This window comes from Crinia signifera, chromosome 2 (assembly GCF_055691185.1).
Source record: "Crinia signifera chromosome 2, ASM5569118v1, whole genome shotgun sequence".
In the NCBI taxonomy this organism is placed as follows: Eukaryota; Metazoa; Chordata; class Amphibia; order Anura; family Myobatrachidae; genus Crinia; species Crinia signifera.
In genome coordinates, this window is record NC_139218.1 from 128,948,037 (window position 1) to 128,973,600 (window position 25,564).

General features: G+C 44.1%; 1 protein-coding gene across 1 annotated transcript; it reads left to right on the top strand.

The window, feature by feature from the left end:
• The first annotated feature begins 51 nt into the window (after positions 1-51).
• On the top strand, positions 52-21,421 carry WDR77 (WD repeat domain 77). Its single transcript, XM_083172806.1, has 10 exons — positions 52-388; positions 8,916-9,101; positions 11,562-11,703; positions 11,800-11,849; positions 13,518-13,588; positions 16,504-16,558; positions 18,152-18,223; positions 18,992-19,100; positions 19,198-19,266; positions 20,909-21,421. Exons 1-10 carry the CDS (start codon positions 304-306, stop codon positions 21,063-21,065), a joined length of 996 nt encoding a protein of 331 aa, XP_083028932.1. The 5' UTR covers positions 52-303; the 3' UTR covers positions 21,066-21,421.
• The last annotated feature ends 4,143 nt before the right edge of the window (positions 21,422-25,564 follow it).

Here is a 25,564-nt window from a genome sequence, read left to right on the forward strand (position 1 = left end):
GAAGTATAACAGCGAGCAGCAAACTAGTTCATTAACTAAAATAAGCCTAGTGGAGGAGCGCAGACCCGTTTATGTATGCGCCATGTACTGACAATACTGATGAGATTATAAATGACGGATTATTATTAGCAGCTAGAGCGTGATTCCCGTTGTCTGTCGCTTTGCCAGCGCAGCGTGTGGCCTAAGCAGGCGTGTTCTGTGCGACGAGTGGGAGGAGCGAGTTGGCCTGTCAGCGAGCGCGGTGCTTGCTGGGGAGGACGCGACAACCGGTGTCTGCAGCAGCGATACACACGTGCGGGAAAGATGAGCAAGGAGAGCCCCTGGCAGAGCCCGGTGCGGGCCCCGGCCTGCATGGAGACGCAGCTGGAAGCGGTGCGGTACCACCGGGGTGAGCAGCAGCAGCATGGAAGAGGGGTCTGTGCACATGCACCTGCATACCTCCCAACATGACCCTCTCCAGGAGGGACACAATAGGAGGGAAGTCCAGAAACATCATTGTGTCCCTTCTGGAAAGGGTCATGTTGAGAGGAATGCACCTGGGACTGACCCTACTAGTGTGAGCGCAGTGCCCATAGAGGGACAGGGGTAATTTGTTGCCCCTCTTCTGTAAAATAATAGGTACTGTAGAAGCTGTTTGGTTGCTATGGGTTATGTATAAGAATTTATACAGCTCACTCTAAAGCTGGGTACACATATGTACAATTTCATTTTTCTTGCGACCGTTCGATCGACCGAATACACGTTCGGCCGTCCGAAACATACGACCGATTTGCGCGTACACATATGTACAATTTCACTTGCGACGTCCGATGTACTCCCGTCCAAACAATCGCAAGAAAAAGATTGTACCACCGTACACACTCTCCCGTTCTGGCTATTCACACGATAAAAATGTACACAACATTATCATAATGGGCTGGATTAAAAGAGCATACCAAAACGAGGCATGATCACGGAACAAAGAATCGTTCGTGTAGTACAGTGAATAGAGCCGTGACTATTCAGATCATTGCTAGCTGTACTGGATATACGTACGTACGTTCGTCTATCGGTGCATTTGGGCCTTTTTAATTATGAGCTTGAGGAGAAGGAAGGCTCGTGCGTGCATTTTGGCTGCTATGGCCATTAGATTGCGGGCTATTAAAAAAAGCAAAAGGACCAAGAATCGGAGCTGCTGGACCAGAGACTGGCTTCTGAGGAGAGACACCTTCTCCCACATGCCATTGCTACAGGAGATACGGGAGAACAATCCTGATGATTTCAGGAATTATCTCCGTATGGATGACGCTACCTTCATGGAGCTGCTGACACTGGTTACCCCTTTAATAGAGAGAGAGGACACCTATTTCAGGAGGCCTATTTCTGCAGAGCAGAGACTGGTGGCAACGCTGCGTTACCTGGCAACAGGCAGGACCCTTGCCGACCTGAGATTCACCACCGCAATATCATCTCAAGCGCTGGGGTTGATAATACCAGACACCTGTGATGCCATCGTCCAAGTTCTACAGGACAAATACATGAAGGTAAATATGGAAATTACATACATGTCCCCCATATGTATAGCTGTGCACATACCTGTACCCTATATGTATATCTTTACAATGCCTGTTGATTTAATCTTTTACACCAGTGGGTGGGGGGTCATTTTGATAAGGCGGGTAATAGCTTTGAGGCTGCAATGGGGGAGGGCTGATGGGTCTAAAATCAACCCAACAGATTATTAATACGCATATACTTTTATATTGCAGTTTCCATCGACCAAGGAGGAGTGGCAAAATATTGCACATGATTTCCGTGATCTTTGGAATTTCCCTAATTGTGGTGGAGCTATCGATGGCAAACACGTCAGGATCATGCCCCCTGCAAAGAGTGGATCTTCTTATTATAATTATAAGGGGTTCTTCAGCATTGTTCTAATGGCCATCGCTAATGCCCGATACGAGTTTGTATTTGTGGACATTGGGAAAAATGGTAGAGTTTCAGATGGAGGAGCCCTGGAGAATACCTTTTTCCACGACCAACTGAAAAAAAATGAACTGAATCTGCCAGAGCGGACTGAAAATGAGCACGGTTTGAACTTTGTTTTTGTGGCGGATGAGGCCTTTGCATTGCACCCTAATGTCCTTAAACCCTACCCACAAAGGGCACTGAACAGGGAACGACGCATTTTTAACTATCGCCTGTCACGTGCCAGGCGAGTGGTTGAAAATGCGTTTGGGATTCTGAGTAATAAATTCAGAATTTTTCACAGTGCCATCAATCTGCGCCTAGATAAGATTGACAAAGTGGTGCTGGCCTGTTGTGTGCTGCACAACTACATGCGCAGAAAAGCGGTGCACACACAACAACTGGGGGCTACAGTGGACGAGAGCCAAGTTGTTGACGAGCCTATTGGTCTGACAGCTTTGGCAACTAATTTAAACACCAGAAATGCATCAACGCAAGCAAAGTTGTCAAGAGACGAGTACTTGAATTATTTCAATAGTGTTGGGGCTGTGGAGTGGCAGAATGACATGATTGCTTAAAAATGTACCTTTTGTCATTGTAAATATATTGTTTTTTGGTGTGTACAAATCAATATTTTGCCAATAAAATTTGTATACTCACAGTCACGCACAAATTGTCCTCCGCGTCTTCTTGCAGCGAGGAGGTGGAGGCGATAGCCTGGTCTTGGGCCAGATTACTGACCGAATCACGGCAAGTGAGTGGTAAGACTCAGGTGCCAAGCATTCCTGGAGGGCACAATGCCACGACACCTGGAGTGCAGACTGTACCCAGTACTGGTGTTTATGTACTAGCAAGTAGTAATGATATATCATGGTATCATGGTAAATGATATTTTCACACGGACACCAACTAGATTAGAGAATTTTTAATTTTTATATAAATTATTAACTTATAAACTTATAACAAATATAACATAAATAACAAGGAAATAAATAATAAAGAAATACTTAAACATAAAAATATTTAAACTATATTATTAAAACAATAATGCAATTAAATCAACTATATAAAATATTTACATCTGGTGGTAAACTTGTCCCACCCCATAATCCCCTGTATCCATCGGTGGTTGGGAGGGAGATGGACTTTCCACTAAACTCTGGAAGGGGCCACCAGGTGGACCTGGTGGGAGTGTATTAGCCGACGTTGCCGGTTGGTGCTGCCTTTGCCCAGTTGGTGGCTGGAAATGTTGGTACTGGGGATATTGCACCGGGTGAAATACCGCTTGTTGGGGTATAGGAGCTGGGCTGATGGGTTGAAATTCAACCCTAGGCAGAGGGGTCTCATCGGTGAGCCGTGTGTGCCGGGACAGAGTCCCCACACGGGCCCGGTACAGCGTCTCATAAAATATGCGCTCTACCTCCACCCTTGTAGCCGAGTCTAATTTTCTCAAATTGTCTGCCAATACACTCCCCACCCGGTCCGCATCATCCTCCTCCATGGTCATCAATCTGTTGGCAGACTCCAGGATCTTGGTGGTTGCCACGTCCGCAGCATCTGGAGTCTGCCTCGGCCTTTTGCGCCCTCTTCTTGATGGCGCTTCTGCTGGAGGTTGAGCGCTTGTTTGCGGTTCAGCGCTGGTCGTGGCGGTTGGTGTGGGGGTGGAGCAGAGGGCCGGTGAAGGCAGCTGTGATGCCACCTCCAGCGATGCAGAAGATTCCTCCTCGGCAAATAGCGATGGCTGTAACAAAACAAGATGACAATGATGTATCACTATCGATTTTTAAGACTTCCATATATTTTTATATCTACGCAGAAGAACGCAGCCCACACACCACCATGTTGCTGCCATGGATGAAAGTGAGCTAGTTGAAGAGGCGTTATGACTGGCATCTCTGGAAACTAATTATTTAGATACCAGACATACCAAATACTAATTTAAATACCAGAAATGCATCTATGCGTGCTAAATTAACCAGGGATGAATACATGCAGTATTTTATTGGTGTTGGCGCTGTGGATTGGCAGAATGATATTATTTCGTTAATTTTAGACAACAAAAAAATATTACAATAATTCGCGCCAGAAAGACTACAACAGTGTAGATACCAGGGATTACCAATGCCAACCAAAAGTTCCAAATACAAAAAATGTGGTAAATGCACTTGCGATGTCTGAATATTGATCACTGTGTTCTCAGGCGGATAACAGTATACCTCCACCACTGAGAAGAACCAGAATTAGGGCCACAGAGAAGGTCAAATTGACGATGTATAACCAAAAGGGGGGGTATCGCCCCCTGCAACTGACCTCTCTGTTGTGCCCAACAGAGAGGTCAGTTGCAGGGGGCGATACCCCCCCTTTTCATTTTACATGTTCACAATTTTTATACTGTACTTGCTGTTATATTTATCTGGTTTAAAAAAAAAAATTAAAATAAAATACGTCTACTTACTGTGCCGCAAATGGTGTCATCAGAAAGCTCTTGGTTGCACGCGGAGGTGGAGGGGGCAGGCTGGTTCCTTGTAGTGTTGCTGACCGAATCCCTGGGCAGCTCCTGGTCCACCGTGAAGGCCAGCAGGTCGTAGTACCACAGCCTGGGCACATAGACTTGGTCTGCCCCTGCCCCAGACCGCTTTGAGGACTCCACCTTATTTAGTTCCTTTTTAAATACGGTCCTCATATTAGCGATCCGAGTCCGGACCCACTCTACATTTGCTGTGGGGTAGTAGGTCTGGCTCACCCTCACCAGCTCCTCCAGAGCAGATAGCCTCTTCTGCCGATTCGAATGGTCTTTGGATTTGGTATTCCAGAGACAATTCTGATCCCTGTAGGCCTCAATGAAGTCCTTCATAAATTCGACATTTGTTTCTGCCATGGTTGAATTTCTGTTCCAAAAAATAAAATAAAAAGGCATATTATTTTCTTGATACACAAAGCACATCATAAACCATTTAATGTACAGGTGTTCAGTCTGTGGGCCACTAGATATACTGTAGCTATAGTACAGGAGTTGAAACTCTGTGGGACATAGGATACACGGTCACTACAAGCCCCAGCATACCCATGGCCCACAGATTGAAGTCCCTGTCATAGAAAACTACACATTTTGTTTTAATACTCACCGACAGAAATGTCGATAAATAGTCCGGAAAATTCGCAGCGCAGCTCCGATCACTCGAACAGCAACGACGGAATATTCTTTCGTGCTGAACGTGGCTTGAAACACAGTGATTGGATGAGCGCAGGAATCTCCGCCCCACTCACGTGCTTCGCGTCACACAGACACGGGACATCGAGGAGCCATGTCGGAGGGTCTGGCGCCACCGCATATGGGGGAGGCCAGTACAGCACCTTTGTTTTCCAATTCAGCACTGATAACAACAGATAAAGAAATCGCTGAGAGACGGGACAACAAGGAGAAAAAAGTGACGCGCGCATCCGCCATGTCATCTGCAGAGGTGGAACTGATGGTCAAAATGCTGGATAGAAGGGACTACGATTGTTCGAGAAAAACATACCCCAAGACAAATTATAGAAAAGAAATTATTATGCAGCGTGTATGCAAGGAGATAAAGGAGAAGTTTGGGAAAAGAAGGTCCAAATACCAGCTACAAAAACGGTGGTCGGACCTGAAGCACAAGGAGCAGGCCAAGCTCAAGAAAATTCGTGGAATTATTAAAAGAAGTGAGTCCAATGCCCTAAGTGGCTTTATTAATATACTGTCTTGATCCATTACATTTTGTGTGTTTTGCTGACATGTTGCTTGTTTTTACTCAGAGGAAATCCAAGCCAGGAGAAGACATGAGGAAGGCAGAGACAGGGCCTCCAACCTAAAAATAAAGAAGGAGAGTACAACAGGTAAGGTTTTGTACCAGCACACCAACAGAACAACACATGTTTTATACACACAACAAGGGGTAGTAATATGTCACTTTACCTTGTCACTATAGATGATATCCAGGCTGCGCAGCCGATGGAAGGGACCACAGAGGGCCACCAAGTGATTGCGATCACCAGCAGTGTAGATGGTGAGTGTATACTGCAAATCATCTTTATGGGATAGTGACGTATCATTTGTGGAAAGGTAAACATTTCTTTATCTGTACTTATTATAGATATCATCGAGATTTCAGATGTCAGTGCAGAGGGGGAGAAGAACACACCATCACCTGACACGTCCAGCGACGAAAGCACAATGCAAGAAAACATGACACAAGTCCATAAATGTCTACAAGAACTTAGCGGGAAAGTCCATACCGTAGCCCAAAAAATTACGAAAATCCAAAAAGGCGTAGCAGTAGTACACTCTTTATATGAAAAAATTTATAACGGTTTGCATTATAAAGTCAAAAAATAGTTTGTGTACTTTATTTTACTTTTTTCTCCTTCTTGTTTATTTGGAGGCCAGCAGCATGCACCTTAAAATTGTGCATGTCATGGCAAGCCGTCCCACGGCAGCAATGCATCACATGTGAGCAGGCCGGGATGTTCCCATGTGATGCGTTGCTGCCGTGGGACCGCTTTCCACTACATACACCACCATGTTCAAATGTGTTTTTATGTTTTTTGGGTGGGTGGGCGTTCCTGCTACACCTTCACACGTGGCACTTATGTCATGGCAAGCAGTCCCACGGCAGCAATGCATCACATGTGAGCAGGCCGGGATGTTCCCATGTGATGCGTTGCTGCCGTGGGACCGCTTTCCACTACATACACCACCATGTTCAAATGTGTTTTTATGTTTTTTGGGTGGGTGGGCGTTCCTGCTACACCTTCACACGTGGCACTTATGTCATGGCAAGCAGTCCCACGGCAGCAATGCATCACATGTGAGCAGGCCGGGATGTTCCCATGTGATGGGTTGCTGCCGTGGGACCGCTTTCCACTACATACACCACCATGTTCAAATGTGTTTTTATGTTTTTTGGGTGGGTGGGCGTTCCTGCTACACCTTCACACGTGGCACTTATGTCATGGCAAGCAGTCCCACGGCAGCAATGCATCACATGTGAGCAGGCCGGGATGTTCCCATGTGATGCGTTGCTGCCGTGGGACCGCTTTCCACTACATACACCACCATGTTCAAATGTGTTTTTATGTTTTTTGGGTGGGTGGGCGTTCCTGCTACACCTTCACGCAAGCACCTGTATGTGATACTCTGTTCAGGTCTGACCACCCAAATAAACAAAGTGTTCACAGTATTTTTTGTCAGTATTTCTTAATAAATGTTAAGTGTTTATGCAGAACAATGAACATCACATATCTATCTATCTATCTATCTATCTTCTATAACTATATCTGTCAGGAATGCACACACAACGATTATTTATTTCAAAAGGAATGCACACACAACGAATATTCTTTAACAGCATGGCGCGGAAAGTACGGGGGAGAAGACTTCCTGTTGTTTACATGCTGCGCTGATGGAGGGATGACGCAGCTAGTCAACACCCACATGGGCGTGCTGCTTTTGGGAGGAATGATCGCAGGAACGGGCTGCATATCGATCGAATGTGCGTACACATGTCACTTTTCTTTCGATATGGAGCCGTCCTGTCGGAAGAATATTAAGCAGCAAAGAACCTGCGACCGACCGACCGTGGACGGCCAAGAGCGTTTTTGGCCGTTTATCGATCGCAACGAATGGATCGGGACAGCGTACACATATATACAATCGAACGGCCGTTCGTCCACAGATCGGAAGAACGGCCCGACGATTGTACATATGTGTACCCAGCTTAAGTGGGGTGAGTGTGCTAGAAGGGCTGTGAGTGTTACTTCCTCATCTATGCACCTCACATAACTATCATTGTCCCCTCACAACTTTACTAAAGGTAATACTGTACATGGTGGCGTGGACACAGGTTCCCTCCCTGAAAATCCTTGTGTAGCACTTAAGGAGCTGCTAACGTAACTGGCATAGCGGTGGCCACAAAGATGAGGAAGTACCCTGTGAGTTTTGTCCAGGACCCCCACCTGCTTAACCTAACAACGAGAAGCATCTTTATTATGGTGCAATGTCAGCCTATGGAGTTCCCGGCCAAGTTAGAACAATATATCAATGGGGTCGGCCAGTGTTTACCCGATCTTTGTTTTTAAAACAAACTTTTAAAACAAACTTCGTAAAAATACAACTGGTTGGAATAATTGTAAAACTGGGTGATATATATTGTTAATGATATGCATAATATCGTTAATGATACATTGAACAATGGTCAGTATCTGTGATCAATATCGTTAATGATGTGCGCTCTTGCATCAATCAAGTCCACCCACCTGTCGTCTGTACATGCAGCTCATTCTAACAATATCGTCAGCAGCTGCGAGTGAAGCCACTGACCGATATAGTGAACAAAAGCTCCACAATACAGTTGTGGAGCTTTTAAGTTTTGTAATACATAGCATAAACTGTGCTGCAGCATATAAGGGGTGTGATCCTAAAGACCAATAAGTACAGTGGCCTCAGCATAGCACATAAAAGCTTCCAGTTTTCTGGTTGTGCCAATACTTTAATCAGGTTTGGCCATTTTGTGCAGTTAAACCTGGCACTTTTGGGTATGATCAGCAATGTAGATAATCCATACCAACCAATTTTTCTCTGTTCTGATCTAGCATGGTACTAAGTGTTGAGGGCGGAGATCATTAAGAGGCAAGAAGATGAAGACTAGTTAGATGAATATTGGGTAGATGGATTATAAAAAGTATATGTATACCTGCTTGGAGGTAGGGAAACAAGTTTGCAAAACCTTCATGGGTACCAATAGGACTATTATTGTTTTTGATTAATGAAGTGGTTTGATCTATTAAAATAAAATTTTATAAATGCCACAAGCAATGTCTGGTTCATTTTCTGCTGATCCGGAGCTCTTGTGACCTGCAGCAGGTAGTTAGGCAATGTACTTTCGTCTTTCTGCAATGTATCAAAATATTCCACTTTAATCTCAGTAATGTTTCTTGTTTTGCAGATGGTAAAATGCTTCTGGCAGCTTCTAGCTTGAACGCTCGAACTTGGGCAGGTTCCATTTGGGTTTACAAGGATCCTCTTGAAGCCCCTATTGAGAGCCTTTGTTCAGCTGGAGTCCAGACTGAGGCAGGTGTAACAGATGTAGCCTGGGTATTGGAGAAAGGGATCCTCGTGGCTTCAGATTCTGGTACGTACCCTTAAAATACCGGCATCAGTCATAAACCTTTCCTATACAAATAGATCCCCACTGTACAGTACACAGATATCCTCGTTTACCTTCTCTTTCACACTTTTTATCCTGCAGCATGGCCCCTTGTTACAATCTGCTTCCTCGTCTGTACATGCACAGACAATGGAGCGCGTCGTTAACATCCCGAAGGAGCCTCTTCTGGTGCATGCACAGTGGACAATTTATAATGAATGATATAGCTTGCAAGGGCTAAAACAAGCAATATCACCCATTGTGTACGGGGCTACAGAGGAGACGAAGGAGGTCATTCTAGTGTGTGAACCTACCCGTGCGTTTTGCACTGGGGTTCCATGTTGAAGCTCTGTGCATGCGCTTATGCGCATGTGCAGGGCTTCTATGCGGGCACCTCCGGAGACTTGCATAGTTTCCGTGGCACTCGCAAAGGGGGAACAAACAAAAGACCACCCTAGGGCGGTCAGATGGGCGCTGATGTGGGGTGCCTGAAGGAGACAGCAAAAGGGGGTGCCTGAAGGAGGCAGCAAAAGGGGGAGCCTGAAGGAGGCAGCCAGGGGTTTGCATGCGAACACCCTGTGTTACCTGGCCATACCTACGAAAACACTGGATGCGCCCAGTAAAACGCTGGGCATCCCTGTGTGAATGCGTGCGGTTACCTGCCTTCCGGGGGCGGGCAGCTGACATCACCCATCACCGGAGGTCAGCTGTCCACCCATTTCTCGGAGCAGGAAACCGCAGATCGAAGTCAGCAGAGACGGACTTAGATTTGCGAGCACTGTACAAGTCATTTGATGGTCGGCGACCGTCGAATAATTTCAGCCCCGCACGCTACCCTGTGAATGGATGTTTATGCAAAACATCCATTTGCAGTGCGGCGGGTGCAGTCGCCGTGCATCAGGGAGCAGGCATTTGCACAGGCAGCGTTACAAGGCTCGCTAGTGAGCAAACCAGAATGACCTGAGAGAGACAGAGATAGGGCGGGGGGTAGAGAGAAATAGAGGAGAGAGTGAGAGCAGGTGTAGAGAAATAGGAGAGAGAGCCTGAAAAAGGGTGATGCATACAAGGGGTGGGGCTGCGAGAGCACGGCAGAGAAGAGGAAAAAGCTGGCAAGAGCAAAAAAGAGGAAATACTGGTTGGGGGGACGTGACATGGTGTGTGGTGACAGAACGAGAGTGGGTACAGTGATTGGGGGGGTGAGTCAGGAGGGTGGTGTAGGTCTCACTCTCACCAGCATGGGCTTTCCTGGGGGCCAACTCCGGCCGTTGGGCTCCATTTCTCCTTGCCGGTCTCTGCTTTTCCCAGCTGCGGGACTCTCCTCCTATCCAGCCCCCTCTGCTTCTTGACCGCCGGGCTCCCCTGCAGGAGTGCGTTCCCCGGAGCCCTCTCATTTTGAAAAACTTGAGTCCCTGGCAGGCAATTCTGGGTAAAATACGCACAAAGTGTGTATTTGATCACTGTGCCCAGTTTTTTTTTTTTTTTATTTCCCAATTGTAAAGCGCAATGAAAATTGAAAATTTTTACACACACAGCTGAGTGGAACATCTATCGTGTTTGTAGAAAGCACAGATGCTCACATATACCGAAATATTTATTTTATTGATAGTGTGGTAACTTTATACAGTTTTAGAATGCAGTGGTTTCCCAACTCGGTCCTCAGAATCCCCACACAGTTCACATTTTACAGGTCATCCGACAGGTGCACTCGCTGCTGGTCCAATGTTGGGCGGGTAGCATCAATGGAGGCGCGTATCGACCTGGTGCTTGGAGCTGAGATATGGTGCTGGCCATTTCATTGCAGTGAATGGGCCCCAGTTCACCTCAACCTGGGCTACCTTCTTTACACTGTTCTACAAGATGGGTTGAATCTAATTCTGATTGTCATTATAGTGGTATCCAATTAGTGGCCAGTTTTCCTGTCCCAAAAATGGACATGTGGTTTGGGTGCTTATAATTACCTTATCCATGTGGTTTAGTCTGGCATCTGCTTAGATACATGAGAACAGCAGGTATCGTGGCTAATAGTATACCTACGTTATTAGCAGCGGTGACACACTGCTGCTCATAGACCAGCACCCAAAGGGGATGATTCTGGTCAGTTTGCAAAAGCAAACGCCTGCTTTAATGGACAAATCCATGTGCACTGCTGGTGGGGCTGATGTAACATATGCAGAGAGTTACATTTGGGTGAGTTATTTTGTTTCTGCGTAGGGTAAATACTGGCTGCTGTATCCTTACACTGTAATTTAGATTTCAGTTTGAACACACCCCACCCAAATGTAAATCTCTCTGCACATGTAAGACCAACCTGAATCACCCCAAAGTCTGTGTAGTGTTAAATTCTTATAGAACAAGAACTCTTCTTCCACATGCATCCAATAATGAGATTATGGGTTTTCCTGCTAGCAAACCTTTTTTATATACAACACCTTTCTGTTTTTCCAGGTGCAGTGGAGCTGTGGGAGCTGCTAGAAAATGACTCTTTACTTGTTCATAAGTTCACCAAATATGAACATGATGACATTGTAACATCCCTGAGTGTGTTTACTGGGGGCAATCAAGCAGTTAGTGGAAGCAATGATTTCAGGTTGGATTATAGATAGCTACTTTATCGTACCCATTTTTCACTGTGTATCTTGTTCCTTTATGGTTTTTGTATTATTATTATTATTATTTTTTTTAGTGTGAAGGTCTGGGATCTCTCCCAAAAAACACCCCTGAAATCCTATAAAGGTGAGCTTATGTCAATGCTGCAGCTAAGGATCTAGAAAGTGTTTTCTGTTTTCGCTCTCACTTGTACTGGCTAGAGTAGAACATGTGAAAACATTCCAGTACTTAGCATCACATAACATTTACTAAATAGCAAATATCTTTTGTATCTTACTGTCAGTTTTTTTTTTTCTTGACACACTATACACTGCACCCCATCATAAAGGTGAGCGCTTAGTATTCTGTACTATCAGTTTATACCCGCAGGATTCTGGACAACCCTAATATGTAGCAGCTCCTTTACACTAACTACAGTTGTGTATCTCTAATTAATTTGAGCACTGTTGCCCACCCTGTTTATCTAGAGTAGAACATGTATTATTACTAAATGTTAATTGTGATGGGGCCTACACACAGGGTGAATTCAGGGCATTTTCTACGCAATCTCCCTGGATCACTTAGAAAATGCTGCACGTCGCTATCAGCCAGCGATTAATCCTTTGAGTGCCAAGTGTTTTTTTTTTTTTTTCAAATTGGTCTGAAAATTGTCAAGGAAACATTTTTATTCAACCTAATGACCTGTAATGTTTGCTTTTATATAGAAAATATAAGCTTTTTTTAAGCACAATTTTTAAATTGAGTTTATATAACAAATGTGAGCGACACTGGTATTTTTAGTGGATACCTTGCACATTGCTCACAGATGTTGGCACTCAAAAGGTTAACAGAACACTACCTCATGACAGATCGCTCATCACACACACACACACACACACACAGGGTTAGGTGTGTGGAGGGGGGGGGGGGTTCTCTAGGGTTAGGCTGCAAGGAGGTATAAGGTTTAAAGGGGGCGGGAAGAAGGTAAGTATACTTTCCAGACCCCTATCTATTTTCTGGCAGAAGACATTCTGTCTGCTGGTCATCTGTATGTGTTCAATTATAAAAGATTTCTCTTTAACAGCAAGTCCAATATGGCCACAATTCTTGCTAATCAGGCATAAATCAAGTAAATTGAGTGCTGTAAAAATGGATGGACCTTTGTAAAACGTTTAGTGGCTAAAGACTCCTTTCATGCAATTATCAGCTCTGGTGCTGTGTTTTAATATAGGGCAGTGGCATCTATTCACTTGTATAGGTCATTGAGAGCAAGCCAGAGATATCTATCACTCCGGCATTGCATGTAATTAATCAAATGTGTCATCTTTTTAGATGAGTGTTAATTAACAATGTAGGGCAGTGTAGTTTCTGGTAACCCTTTTACTGCCACTGTTGGAGAATTTGCATTAGGATTTGTACCAAACTTTGGATACCAACTTAGGGCCTTAGTCCACTCTTTCTGACAAAATCCTTCTTAGATGGACAAAACCATGTGCACCGCAGGTGGGGTAGATGTTACTTATGTAGAGAGAATTAGATTTGGGTGGGGTTTTTCTTCAAAGTGAGATCTATATTGCAGTGTAAAAATAAAGCAGTCAGTATTTACCCTGCACAGAAACAAAATTACTCACCCAAATCTAATTCTCTCTGCACATTTTACATCTGCCCCCCTGCAGTGCACATGGTTTTGTCCATCTAAGAAGGATTTTGTCAGACGGAGTGAACTACAATAACCCCCTTAGTTTTCCGTAGGTAGCGTGGCTGTTGGCTGGACCAAAACTTACATTTAACGAAATCTTGTTTTCCTGTGTTAAGCGCACTCTGGCCATGTAACCTGTGTCTCCACTTGCCCTGGAAAAGAAACCATCTTTCTGTCCTGTGGTAAGGTAAGGATGATTGTTTTGTGCATTCCTATTCCTGCAGCATATAAAGTAAGTGAATAGACAGGTAAAATTACATTGTTCTTGTAGGCTCTGCATGAAATGGATTACTAATATAATATATATATTAATGTGTAGTAGGTTTTTCTAATATATTGATATTTGCACATCAGACACACTCTGGGCCTGATTCTAATTGACTCATTAAGCTGTGAAGCTCGAAGCTTACAGGGTCCTTGTGGTGCCACCCCGCCGCCGTTTTCTTTCGCAATCATGTGAGGGGATGTGATACGAAGACACGTGTCTGCAGCAGGAGAAATCATTCAGTAGTAGCCGACCAACAAATGATTTCACCTGTCTTAGCAAATATAAGTCAGCGGAGACTGACTTTTATATTTGCATGCGCCCGCATTCATTTGACTCCCATTAAATGCTGAGCGTTCCCATAGCCCAGCACCGCCCTCATCCCTCCCCTGCTGCGAATGGCCTGGTGACATTGTAAATCGCTGAGGTCATTGTCAGGCAGGGGTGAAGAGTGAACCAGAATCGGCCTCTAAATCCCATCTTATTGCTCATACACCTGTTGCAATTTAGGGCTATTGTCTAAGCCTGGGGTAGCCAACCCCAGTCCTCGAGAGCTACCAACAGTGCATGTTTTGCAGGTCTCCTCACAGAATCACAAGTGAGCTAATTAGCTCCATCTGTGTATCTTTTAAAATGTGTCAGTGATTAATGAGTGCAGCTGTGCAGCATCTAGGTTGTCTGGAAAATGTGCACTGTTGGTAGCTCTTGAGGGCTAGGGTTGGCTACCACTGCTCTAAGCGGTCTATTGCCTGTCTAGATCTTGACTGCATGCGGTCAAAATCTAGTGAAATCGCCAGAGAACACTGCTCTGCACACATAGCTGGTGCATCCGGCTTAAACACCTCGATCAGCACGAATGCTCCGTTTTACTGTAACCGTCCATGAAACACAATGATCAGATCCTTATTGGATTTCTTATGGGTCTTCCATTTTGGGCATGGATCATTAGGTCAACAAGAAGATGGTCGACATGGGTCTATGTCGAAACAAGCATCAGGTCGGCATGGGCAAGGTCGACAGTCAAAAGGTCGACATGGGGTTTTTCAGTTGTTTTTTTTACCCGAATGTGGACATGGACACTAAAATGTAGCACCGCGTCCCCTCGCTGCATTTGCCGTGCCTCGCTACACTCGGCACACTTTTTTATTCTCCCACCACGCCCTAGTGGATGGTATGGCATGAAATACCACCTGTTGGCTCAAAAAAACAGTGAAAAACTCCATGTTGACTTTTTGGCTGTCGACATAATGACTGGATACCTCCTTTTTAACCCTTTCAATCTCCCCTTAACGTTTGTAATCCAACGTTTCCCACTTCTCCTGGCATAACGCTCAGGAGAAGGGGCAGTTTTCAACCTAATGTATTATCTTTAAGTTAGTGAGTAACGCTAATCGTTAACTCACCTTTTTTTCTGTCAGGTTTTTTTCTTCGTCTCCCAAGATAACGCCTCTCTCTGACCACATCTCCCCCTCCTGCCCGCAGCAGCTTCCCCTGTCCCCCCTGGTAGGCGGCATATAGGGGCAGGTGTATTAATCTTTAATTAAAAAGGAAAAAAACCTTTAAAAATCAGCCCACCAGCTATTGGAGTTGGCAGGGAATCCGTGCGGCAATGTGGAAGCCGCGATCAGAGAGGGGTCCCTGCGGTCATGTGGATTAACTCGGCAGGGTCCCTGCACTGCATTGGAAATAACTAGTGCTATCGTGGGAAGCGCAGCTGGGTTTGAAACCACTTGCTGCACGATGATTGGCTTGAGATTCAGCCAATTATCTTGCGGCAAGTGGTTTCAAAACCAGCTGCGCTTCCCGTGCCGCCGCCCGGGGGATAGCATTAGTTATTTCCAATGCAGTGCAGGGACCCCGCCGAGTTAATCCACATCACCGCAGGGACGTCTCACTGCTATAGCTTCCGGAGCTCTCCGGCCACCACCACTGCTACATCTCCTTCCATGCTGCCAGCATGCCGACACCAGTAGACAGCATGTTGCTGCTGCCGGCTTCCCTGCACCTCTCCCCCCTTCCATTTGTTTAGTTTTCCGTATTTTTTTTTGTTGCTCCCCTCTCCCCCCCCCCCCCCCCCCCCTCGATCCGCCAGCATGCTGACGGGGTCCCTACAGTGCGCGATCGGAGAGCTGTGGGGGGGACTGGAGCGGGGCAGCCGCCGGTGCCAGCATTCTGACAGGAGACAATTGTCGGCATGCTGGCAGATGGAAGGGGGGGAGAGGAGCAACGGAAAAACTAAACAAATGGAAGGGGGGAGAGGTGCAGGGAAGCCGGCAGCAGCAACATGCTGTCTACGGTGTCGGCATGCTGGCAGCATGGGAAGAGATGCAGCGGTGGCCGGAGAGCTCCGGAAGCTATAGCAGTGAGGGGGGTGGTAAAAAACCACCTAACGCCAGCCTGAGGCTGGCGAAGAGAAGCACTGGGCTTAACATCGGGGAAGGCAATAATACATTGCCTGCGACGTTAAAGCTCATAACTTCAAGCAGGAGGACAGCGCCTGAACATTAAGTTCAGGGCTGCCTCAGGGGGACATTAAAAGCCCCTTTCATACATTTCCCCAAAACGTTAAAAAGTCCATTTAGTGGCGTCAAGTGCCACTTAAGCACTTAACGCTGCTTCGTACATCTGCCCCAATATGTGCAAAATATCTGAATGAAATGCCAGCATCGCTGACGTTTGTTATATAAATACAAATAAAATCACTTTTTTACACAACACAAGGTATACATTACAGGTCATTATGATGAATAAAAAGGTTAGCTTTATTTTGAAAGTCACTTGGCACTGTATATCTGCTTTTCCAAAATAATTGCAACTTTTTATTTATTTATTTTAAGGATGGAAGGGTATTATTGTGGGACACACGGAATCCTAAACCTGCTAGGAGGATCAGTAAGTAATCTATTTTATCCTTAAATGGGATGTTATTTCTGTAGTAGCTTCTGTTTGTGTCATGCATACAATATTGTAGAGATGCTTACTAGCCTGCATGTACTGCTGAAGTATTCAAATTCCTGTAGAGACAGTGGGAGCTGTCATAGGCATATTCATAATGCAGGGTGTGCAGCGCACCTAGGACCCTGCGCACCGTGTAACTTCCTGGTGCCTGGTCTCTCCTATACGGCATTATATTGTCAGTGACTTCTTTGTGTTCACTGAGCACTGCCATGTTTTCAAAGACTCTTGTATTTTGCCAGTCTTTTTTTATATCTTGTGATCTATCTGCCCAACCTTGTAGTAGAGGAGACCACTTTGTCGGAGTGGTAGCGGTTTCTTCTGCAAATGTGTGCTTCTGGGTGTTAATGTGCCACAGTATGCAGTTAGTTGAATATTCTGCTTGGACAAATCTCCGCATCAAGCCTGCCTGCTAAAATCCACATAAGACTTCCTGGCTGTATGATCTTTCACTGAAGGAGCATTTAACACTAATCCCTTTTTGCCAGGCTGTGGCAAAATCATGATTTAAAAAAAATGTCGGTTCTGTATTTTTAGAAAAATGATCAAGTAAACATACACCAAGTAAGAAACATAAAACAATGTTCTTTTAAAATACTGTGGGACAGTTGCAACTAGCTTCAAAAAGTGGAAGTGCTAAACAACCAATCAGCTTCTAAATGCCATATTATAGGCTGGGTTTGAATGACAGGAGCTGGTTGTTTATCACTCTCCACTCTATCACTTTTTTTTAAAACTTCTGCAACTTTAATATATTTAATTTACAGGACTTCAATGTCACCATAAAGCATTGCACAGCAACCTACAGACAAATGTAACTGCAAAAGGAAAGAAACAGCAATGGTGCAGCACGGATGGTGTAATGGTTAGCATTACTGCCTTACAGCTCTGAGGTCATGGGTTAGATTTCCACCATGGCCCTAACTGTGCGGAGTTTGTATATTCTCCCCGTACTTGCGTGGGTTTCATCCCACAATCCAAAAAATATAGCGCTGCTGAATGTGTGCGCTATATAAGAAACTGTTAATAAATAAATTATTATTTTGACTAATTGGTGAAACCATGTGCACTGAAGGTGGGGCAGATGTAACATATGCAAAGAGAGCGGTGTGGATTATTAGACAACTGTCGACATGGCCCCCCAATCAGTGTAACTCGTACTCTGGCTTGTCATGCTATGCTCCACACCCTATTACATTCTCCCTCTGCCGACATGGATGGTGAAGTAACAACTAACCAGTCAGCCTGTGTGTACCCAGCAATAGGCTATAGCTTCTCATTATTAACCACTATTCGGTTTGCCATGCTCACTGCTGCTTATTTAGATAAGGTTGTGAGTTTATTTGCATTTTTTATTAGTCTGATAAACCAAAATTGTAATCCTTTTGTTTAGGGTTACATTTTATTCAGTTTCAGGTGTTGGGATTTGAATTACTAGTAATCTTAACATTTATGACATATTGCACATTTGTTTCTTCATGGTTAAAAGCATATAAGCTATTGATTTTATAATTTCTTTCTCCTATAAAGCATTTGGTGCACCGGGCATTTCACCTACTGTTGTTACTTGGCATCCTGACAAAGACGATATCATCACTTGTGGTATGTTTATTCTTTTATCAAACTTGATGTATAGTTCATTATATTCTTTTTAGACTTGTGTACATTGGTAATTACCTTGGCGTATATACACTTCAAGCTGTTCTTTAATACTACTTTACCACTTCAATTAGGAAAGCTTATGTTAATAACTTTAACATAACTCCAGGAAGGGGGCCAATAAGAAGCCACATTGTCCTTGATTGCAGCTGCCTACTGGTCTTCCTGACTGCACTATTTCCTAATTATGTATCTTCCATGGTTTTCAGATGGGCCTATAGGCTACTGATGGAGTCTAGCGCTAGACAGCTTTGCGAAATCTCTTCTCTCTGGGGATGTAACCATAATGGGCTAATCCATCCATAGGTGGCTTCTTTTAAAATCTGTCCTTGTTATTGCAGTTGGTAAGATGTAGTAACCGCAAGAGTAGGCCTGTACCGCGGCTAAAATGTTTGAGAGCATATGTGAACAGTGGCATCTTTCACTAAAGTACATACTGAGGGGCTTTTACTAAAGCGCACATGTCATTTTGTGATACCATGCTACTTTTGTATTTTCTTTATCCATTTTCCCAGCGTGTATGTGGAAATGATCTCTAGATCTAATCCAAAGGTGGAAAATGTACAATTCTTCCAAAAGTTCCATTATCTTATCTGCAATTTTTTTTTTTTTTTTATCGCGTAGGAGTTATGATTTGAAAATATATTTTTGTAGAGTATTCAAAAGATTTATGTTCTACCAAGTGAACTAAAAGTGCTTTGTATTTACCAGGTGATGAGACTGGCAATGTTTATATTGTGAATCTGAATAGCCCAGATGCAGCCCAAGCCATGGCCTTACATTCCCGTTCCGTCACAGGACTTGCATACTCCAATCACAGGTAAGTCACCTGCATGACTATCTGCATGATCTTCCCAAGATGTGATTTGGTAGCATCATTTTCCTTGAATCATAAAGTCATTGTAATGTATTTATAGCTCACCATTCCTGGCATCAATCAGTGAAGATTGCTCCGTTGTGGTCCTCAACTCTGACTCTTCAGAAATGTAAGTGTCTCTTTTCTATGGAACCTAAAATTTATACTTTCCAAGCTATGGTCAATTCAATGAGAAGATAGATATATGATATGCTTGAGAACAGGTTACCTATTTTTTTTTTTTATATTGATCAAACAATCTGTGCTGAAGCCTGGATATCACTGACGCCTCCACTAATAAGGTGTGGAATCTTATATCGACAGACCATCTGCCAGTGTGTACCATGGTGTCCTTATATATCACAGCAACACAGAGGATGACCAATATATCTAAAGATATATTGGCGCATCATTCTGTGTGTACGGGCGATCCGCTGACCACACAGCCACTGCCCACAGCTCAGTTTTGCGCCAGCTCTATTTTGAAGTCCCATCACGATGGATTGGGCAGTGTGTATGTCTGTAGATATAGCAGCATATCAATTGATCTGCAGATATATCTACAGGGTACTAATGTGTGTACCCAGTTTTAGTGTGATTGAGGACTGATGTTGGAAGTAACCTCTCTACAGTGTGCAGTGCACGCACGTCAAATAAAATGAAAAGTTCTGCTAGTACTCTTTGAATGCATCCTGTAGAGGTTCAAGCAAAACTAGTCATATTCAACTATCTGATCCATTTTTAGTATGGGGTTCAGATGGAACTTCACAGATAATTAAAGCCCCTTTTAAACTACTGTGCTAGTGTGTGTGTGTGTGTGTGTGTGTGTGTGTGTATATACTATACTACTATGTCCAATATAAAACCACCATCTTTTCAGTGGATCATGATGTGTGGAATGATTATCTTGCTATGCACTATCCAGTCACTAAGCTTTATTATAAAGACTACACCAATTTATAATATTAGCTGGCTTTAATTCAGTCATCCAGGGATTTTATATGTTTGATCAGGATACGCTCCCGAGGAACCAGGATACGCTGCCGATTTTAAAATTTGTGACACTTCTCTGTGTATGACTGAGGTTTCAAATTGACCTACAAAGTGCTACAATGCAGCAGTTTTTTTTTTTTTAACGGCAAGATCCATTGTGCTACGAATACCCCTTTTTAACACTGCATAAATAATTCTAACTAAATGGTCAGTGTGCAGTGTGAAACGGCCTTTTGAAAAATCCAGGGTCCGGCAATCTGACAGGGATAAAAGAAAGATTTACACGAATCAGCACCCCGGTTGCTGTGCAGTGTGAACAGCAGTGTCACCCCGCCCCCTTTTCTGACTTCAGCTACCCAGCTTCTTATTGCCGGGTCTCGCCATTTGTGTTGTGAAAGGTGTATTATACAGACTGTCACACACCGTTGCATATCAAATTAATAAGCAACTTCCTTGTGTGTCATTGATGCATCACATTGTGACTAAAACACAAGAGATGCTCAACGCATGAGGACTGTTGGCTTAGTCCCGCGAGGCATCTCAATACCCATAGATTTAGGAGGATACATCTGTCGGTCCAGTGCAATGAAATGTATGTAATTTATACCAATGCAACTAAAGTAGACCAGAAATGTGTGCATGGCTGGTGCAGACAGTTTTGGTGCAGTTGTGTGTTTTGTTTTTTTTTCTCTCTCCCTTATACATAATCTTACAAACACCTTCTACATTACTGTGCCATTTGTGTTCAGCGCTTTGTTTTTGTTTTTCTCCTTTTTTAGTTTCAAGGATCATTCACATCAGGATTTTATAACCAGCGTGGCTTGGTCACCCCTTGAGCTTTCCAACTTCACAACTGTTGGCTGGGACCACAAAGTTCTCCATCACAGCCTTCCTACAGAGAGCAAGCCTGACACCCCTGCTGAGACACGGGATTAATACCTGAGCCAGTAGAGAGCATGTAATGATTACAGTTACAATGAAGACTTATGTGTACTGGCTTAGAGGACCTCACGGCGGGATACTTAAGTGTAGCCATTGGCACTGTGCTGCCAGAGTTTTGAGTGCTATGTTGAAAGACTGAGATGTACACATGTAGTTTAGCTTTTTTGATGTTGGGCTTTGACCCCAGCCATCATTCCTATTGTTAAGGATTTCTGCACTGTTTTGTCATCACATTTGTGGATGTCCAGTACCCTTTTTGCCTAGTGTGATGCACTTACAAAGGACTGTAGAGTTGTTCAGTAGCCGTTAAGTTTTTGTATCGATGACGTAAAAAAAAAAATTCTCCACTTCTTCTTTGTCCTGTGTTTAATCCACAAAATGAATTATTTCTTTTATTTATTTTGCGCTGCTCATTGATTCATGATATGTAAGTAAGTTTTATTTATATAGTGCACTTTCTCCAACAGGACTTACAGACCTTAAAAATAATGCACATACTGTGATACAAAAGGTTATCAGAACAAGCAACAATGGCAGTACAGATATATAGTGTTCCCGCTAGGCTGTTTTAGTGGGGCGCTTCGCCCTGCCTGATTTTTTTTTTTTATTTATTTATTTTTTTAAAGGGCAGAAGCCTCGCGGGGAAGCCCAGCGTCGCCGTAGACGGCGATGCCCGGAGCTTCCCTGGCAGCATAGTGACTTCGGAGGGGCCAGGCCCGCCCCTTTGACAGCGGCGGCCGGGCCATCCCTCTCGTGCTGTCGGCGGCCCGGGACCGCCCCCAGCTATGACGTCGGCGGGCACGGCCCGATTCAAAACCTAGGGTGAACACTAGATATACATCACATACAGATATGCACTGGATGCATTCTAATGAGGGACATTGACATGGGGAACATATTTACCAAGCTGTGCAGCACCCAGGCAGCCATTCAGTGGCACCACATGGTGATTCTTCCAGCCTGAGCTGCACGGGGGTGACACGGGGTACATATTTGGCTAGCAGCACAGATCCTAGGCAGCCAGTAGCAGCACAGATCCTAGGCAGCCAGTAGAACAGTACAGGGTACACAGAACAAGACATAACTGCAACAGAAGAACAAAAACAGAGCACAATTAACAGTACAATTCCTAGTGCACAATACAATAATATGTCTTCAATGATCAGGGTGGGCAATAAGCGACACTCCAGCTGTTGTAGAACTACATATCCCAGCATGGACTGACAAAGTTTTGCTATATGGCAATGCTAAAACTGTTGCAGGGCATGCTGGGATTTGTAGTTTTACAATTGCTGGAGGGCCACAGCTAGTGAACCATAGAGGTTTTAGTTTAGAATTTTTTTTTCTAAATAGTACTTTTACCCCTACTACTTCCATTGGTAGTGTCACTAATACTGATGCTTATTCGCACTACCAGGATGTTTAAAGTGTCCAGCTTGCAGCATATAGGGGCAACTTCATGGGGTTTATTTGGATTTACTTAGTTATTATCACAAGTTTGGATTTTTCCAATTGGCTATCTCTAGGTTATTTACAGAGTTGTGTTGTAAAACGACACTACCAAACTTGTTTATGCCCAAAATGTAAAATGTCACGCCGTTTACCTAGCACGACAGTTAGTAAAAATCATTGCACCAATAAAATTGGGACTAAGCACGTTCAGAAGCGTCAGGTCTTACAACAAGACTCTTTCTAAATAAACTCCAGGTCTGCTTAAGCTGCAGCCCCATACTGAACAACTAGTGGCTAATGCCACTAGTTGGGCTTCTAGATGTGGAGTGTATTGTGCATTCTTTCTCACATGCTGAGATAATGGGTACATGCGACTGTAGGAGATGCACACGCACTTTGATCAGATTTACACTTAAAGCAAGTAGGACAAACTGACTTGTGATAGGGCACGCTTGCACACCTTCTGTTTATCAAAATCCCGCTGTTACCGCCTGGATGTTAGTAAAACTCTGCCTTTTTGAAGGGTTCTTTTTTGCACCAAGTATATGGCTGGTGTCCATACTCCTGGTTAATGATGCCTTATAGCAAAGTGGGCAATTCTGCTGCAGATCTAGCCCAATCACTACATGTGTTTGAGCAATATACAGTATGCCTTATTTACTTCCAACTCCGCATCACTCCCTTATGGTGCGTACACACGGGTGCAATTTCAGCACATATCGCTGGGAATATGGTCGCTGAGCGACCATATTGCCAGTGATTTGTGTGTGCTGTCGGCGATGAATCGCCGGGTGCGTGCTACCGTGTGCAGCACCTGATGGTCGCAAGCTCCTGCGATCAGCTATTTCCCTGCCTCTTCCCCCGGCAGAGTCTCCTGATTATCAGCGACCATCTCTGGTCGCTGATGAACAGGAGAGACACTCAGCAATCCCCCGGGCATTTGACTGTTTATCAATTTTTTATTTTTTTTAAATAGCATTATGTAGAAACAGCATAAATGCATCACATTATGCAGAAATTGCAATGGCCTAATTCAGAAATCTCATACAGGTTTTACTTAGTTCATCGCAGGAACATTTTTATTAAAGAAAAATATCCATTGTGCAGCATGTTGCTAAAAATCTCTGTGGGAAAAGGAACAGTTGGCAAAACTTCAGCCACTTGCCGACAGAAGAAATACGCTTTTATTTTTTTGATGGGGGTTTTGGACTGCATACTTTAATTGTAAACCTAATGCTGAGTTAAGCTCGACCAGGGGTAGCCAACTCCAGTCCTCGAGAGCTACCAACAGTTAACATTTTCCAGGTCTCCTCACAGAATCACAAGTGAAGTATTTAGCGCCACCTGTGGATGTTTTAAAATGTGTTAAGGTGCTCACAGACACATCAATTATCGAATGCTTTTGGACTTTTTAAGTACAAAACGCATCTTATGTACAATTATCGGGTGATGTTTATGGGCTTGTGCGACGCGATGCGCGTTCCCGGGAGCCCGATATTGTATGTCTAAAAAAGTCCGTGCTGCACATACTTTTTAGACTACATCTGAAAATTAACAGTACAAACATGGGTTCATCGCATCGCATGCATCCAAGTGCACATCGCATCGCAAGCTGGAAGAAAAATTGTATAGAACCATTGTACAGTCAAAAACGCATAGCACAGTAAAATTGATGCGTCTGTGGGCACCTTTAGACAGTAAAGAGTGCACCTGTGTACCTGCAAGGTGAGCTGGAAAACGTGAGCTGCTGTAGCTCAAGGACTGGAGTTGGTTACCCCTGAGCTAGACTTATGTTGCACATAATGTGCACCTGCATATTTTTTCCTATGTACTTGACACTGCTAAATTGGAGAATTATAGTAACTCTACAATATAAAATAGAGTAAAGCTGAGGTGTTAAGCATAGTTTTGCTACTAGGAGATAACGGAGACCAGATGATCTCCTCGTAGCAAGGTTCAAGTCCAGCGCACAAGACTCCCCAGATCAGCCTCGAGGTTTACAGATGTGTGTACTCTTACACCCTTGCTGTGCTGTACCTGCTCCTGTTTTACCGTAGACCTAAACGGGAGCCATGTGCATGCGCCCGCTTACCATTTATGTATATGGGACACAGCTCCCATGCGAATGCTCATGGCATGCAGGTATGTGTTCACATTGTGGCCTCGCCATACTGCTAAAAGTGGGACACTTCTACTGTATGTGTTTAAAGCCTTAGTAAGATGCAGTAGCTATATATTGAGTGTTAAGGTGCCCATACACGTCCCGATGCGGGTGGGCATTTTGAGCTTAAATAGCACGCATCGCAATGCATGCGATAAGATAAAAAACTCTACATGTCCTCTCTGGGTGAGCTTATTTGCTCACTTAACTTCCACTATCACCTCTATGCTGATAATACTAAAATCTACCGATCCTTTCCTGATCTCTCTCCCTCTATCCTCACTCATATCTCCAACTGTCTCTGCTGTCTACTCTTGTATGACCCAGCGCTTTTTAAGACTAAAATATCAAAGACTAAGCTGACCTCTTCCCACCCTTCTGCATAAAACCTGACCATTTCTCACCTTAACCTGTTTAAGCTCACTTCTTCGCCTTCTGTGTCACCCCAGTCTGTCTAACCCTCCCCTTTTAGAATGTAAGCTCTCACGAGCAGGGCCCTCTCTCCTTATGTGCCTTTCTTAGAATATATAAACCTTTGCCACCCTGATAATTGCTTCAGTGTTCTGTCCCCTGGTGCAACTATCCATACTAACCATGTACTTGTCTTAAACTGTCTTGTACTGTAATTTGATATGTGTTTTTGATCATATCTATGCTCTGTAAAGCGCTGCGGAATCTGTATGCGCTATATAAGAAACTGTTAATAAATAAAAAAGTACAAAAAGTATGTGCAGCACATACTTTTTGTACTGTGCGATGAGTTGCCGCGGGAGCGCGCACCTCAAAGCACAGATCGCACCGCCCACATCGGGACGTGTATGGGCACCTTTACATACAGTAGTTAAGCTGTAATAATTAGTGTTAAAATTTTTCTAGTTGG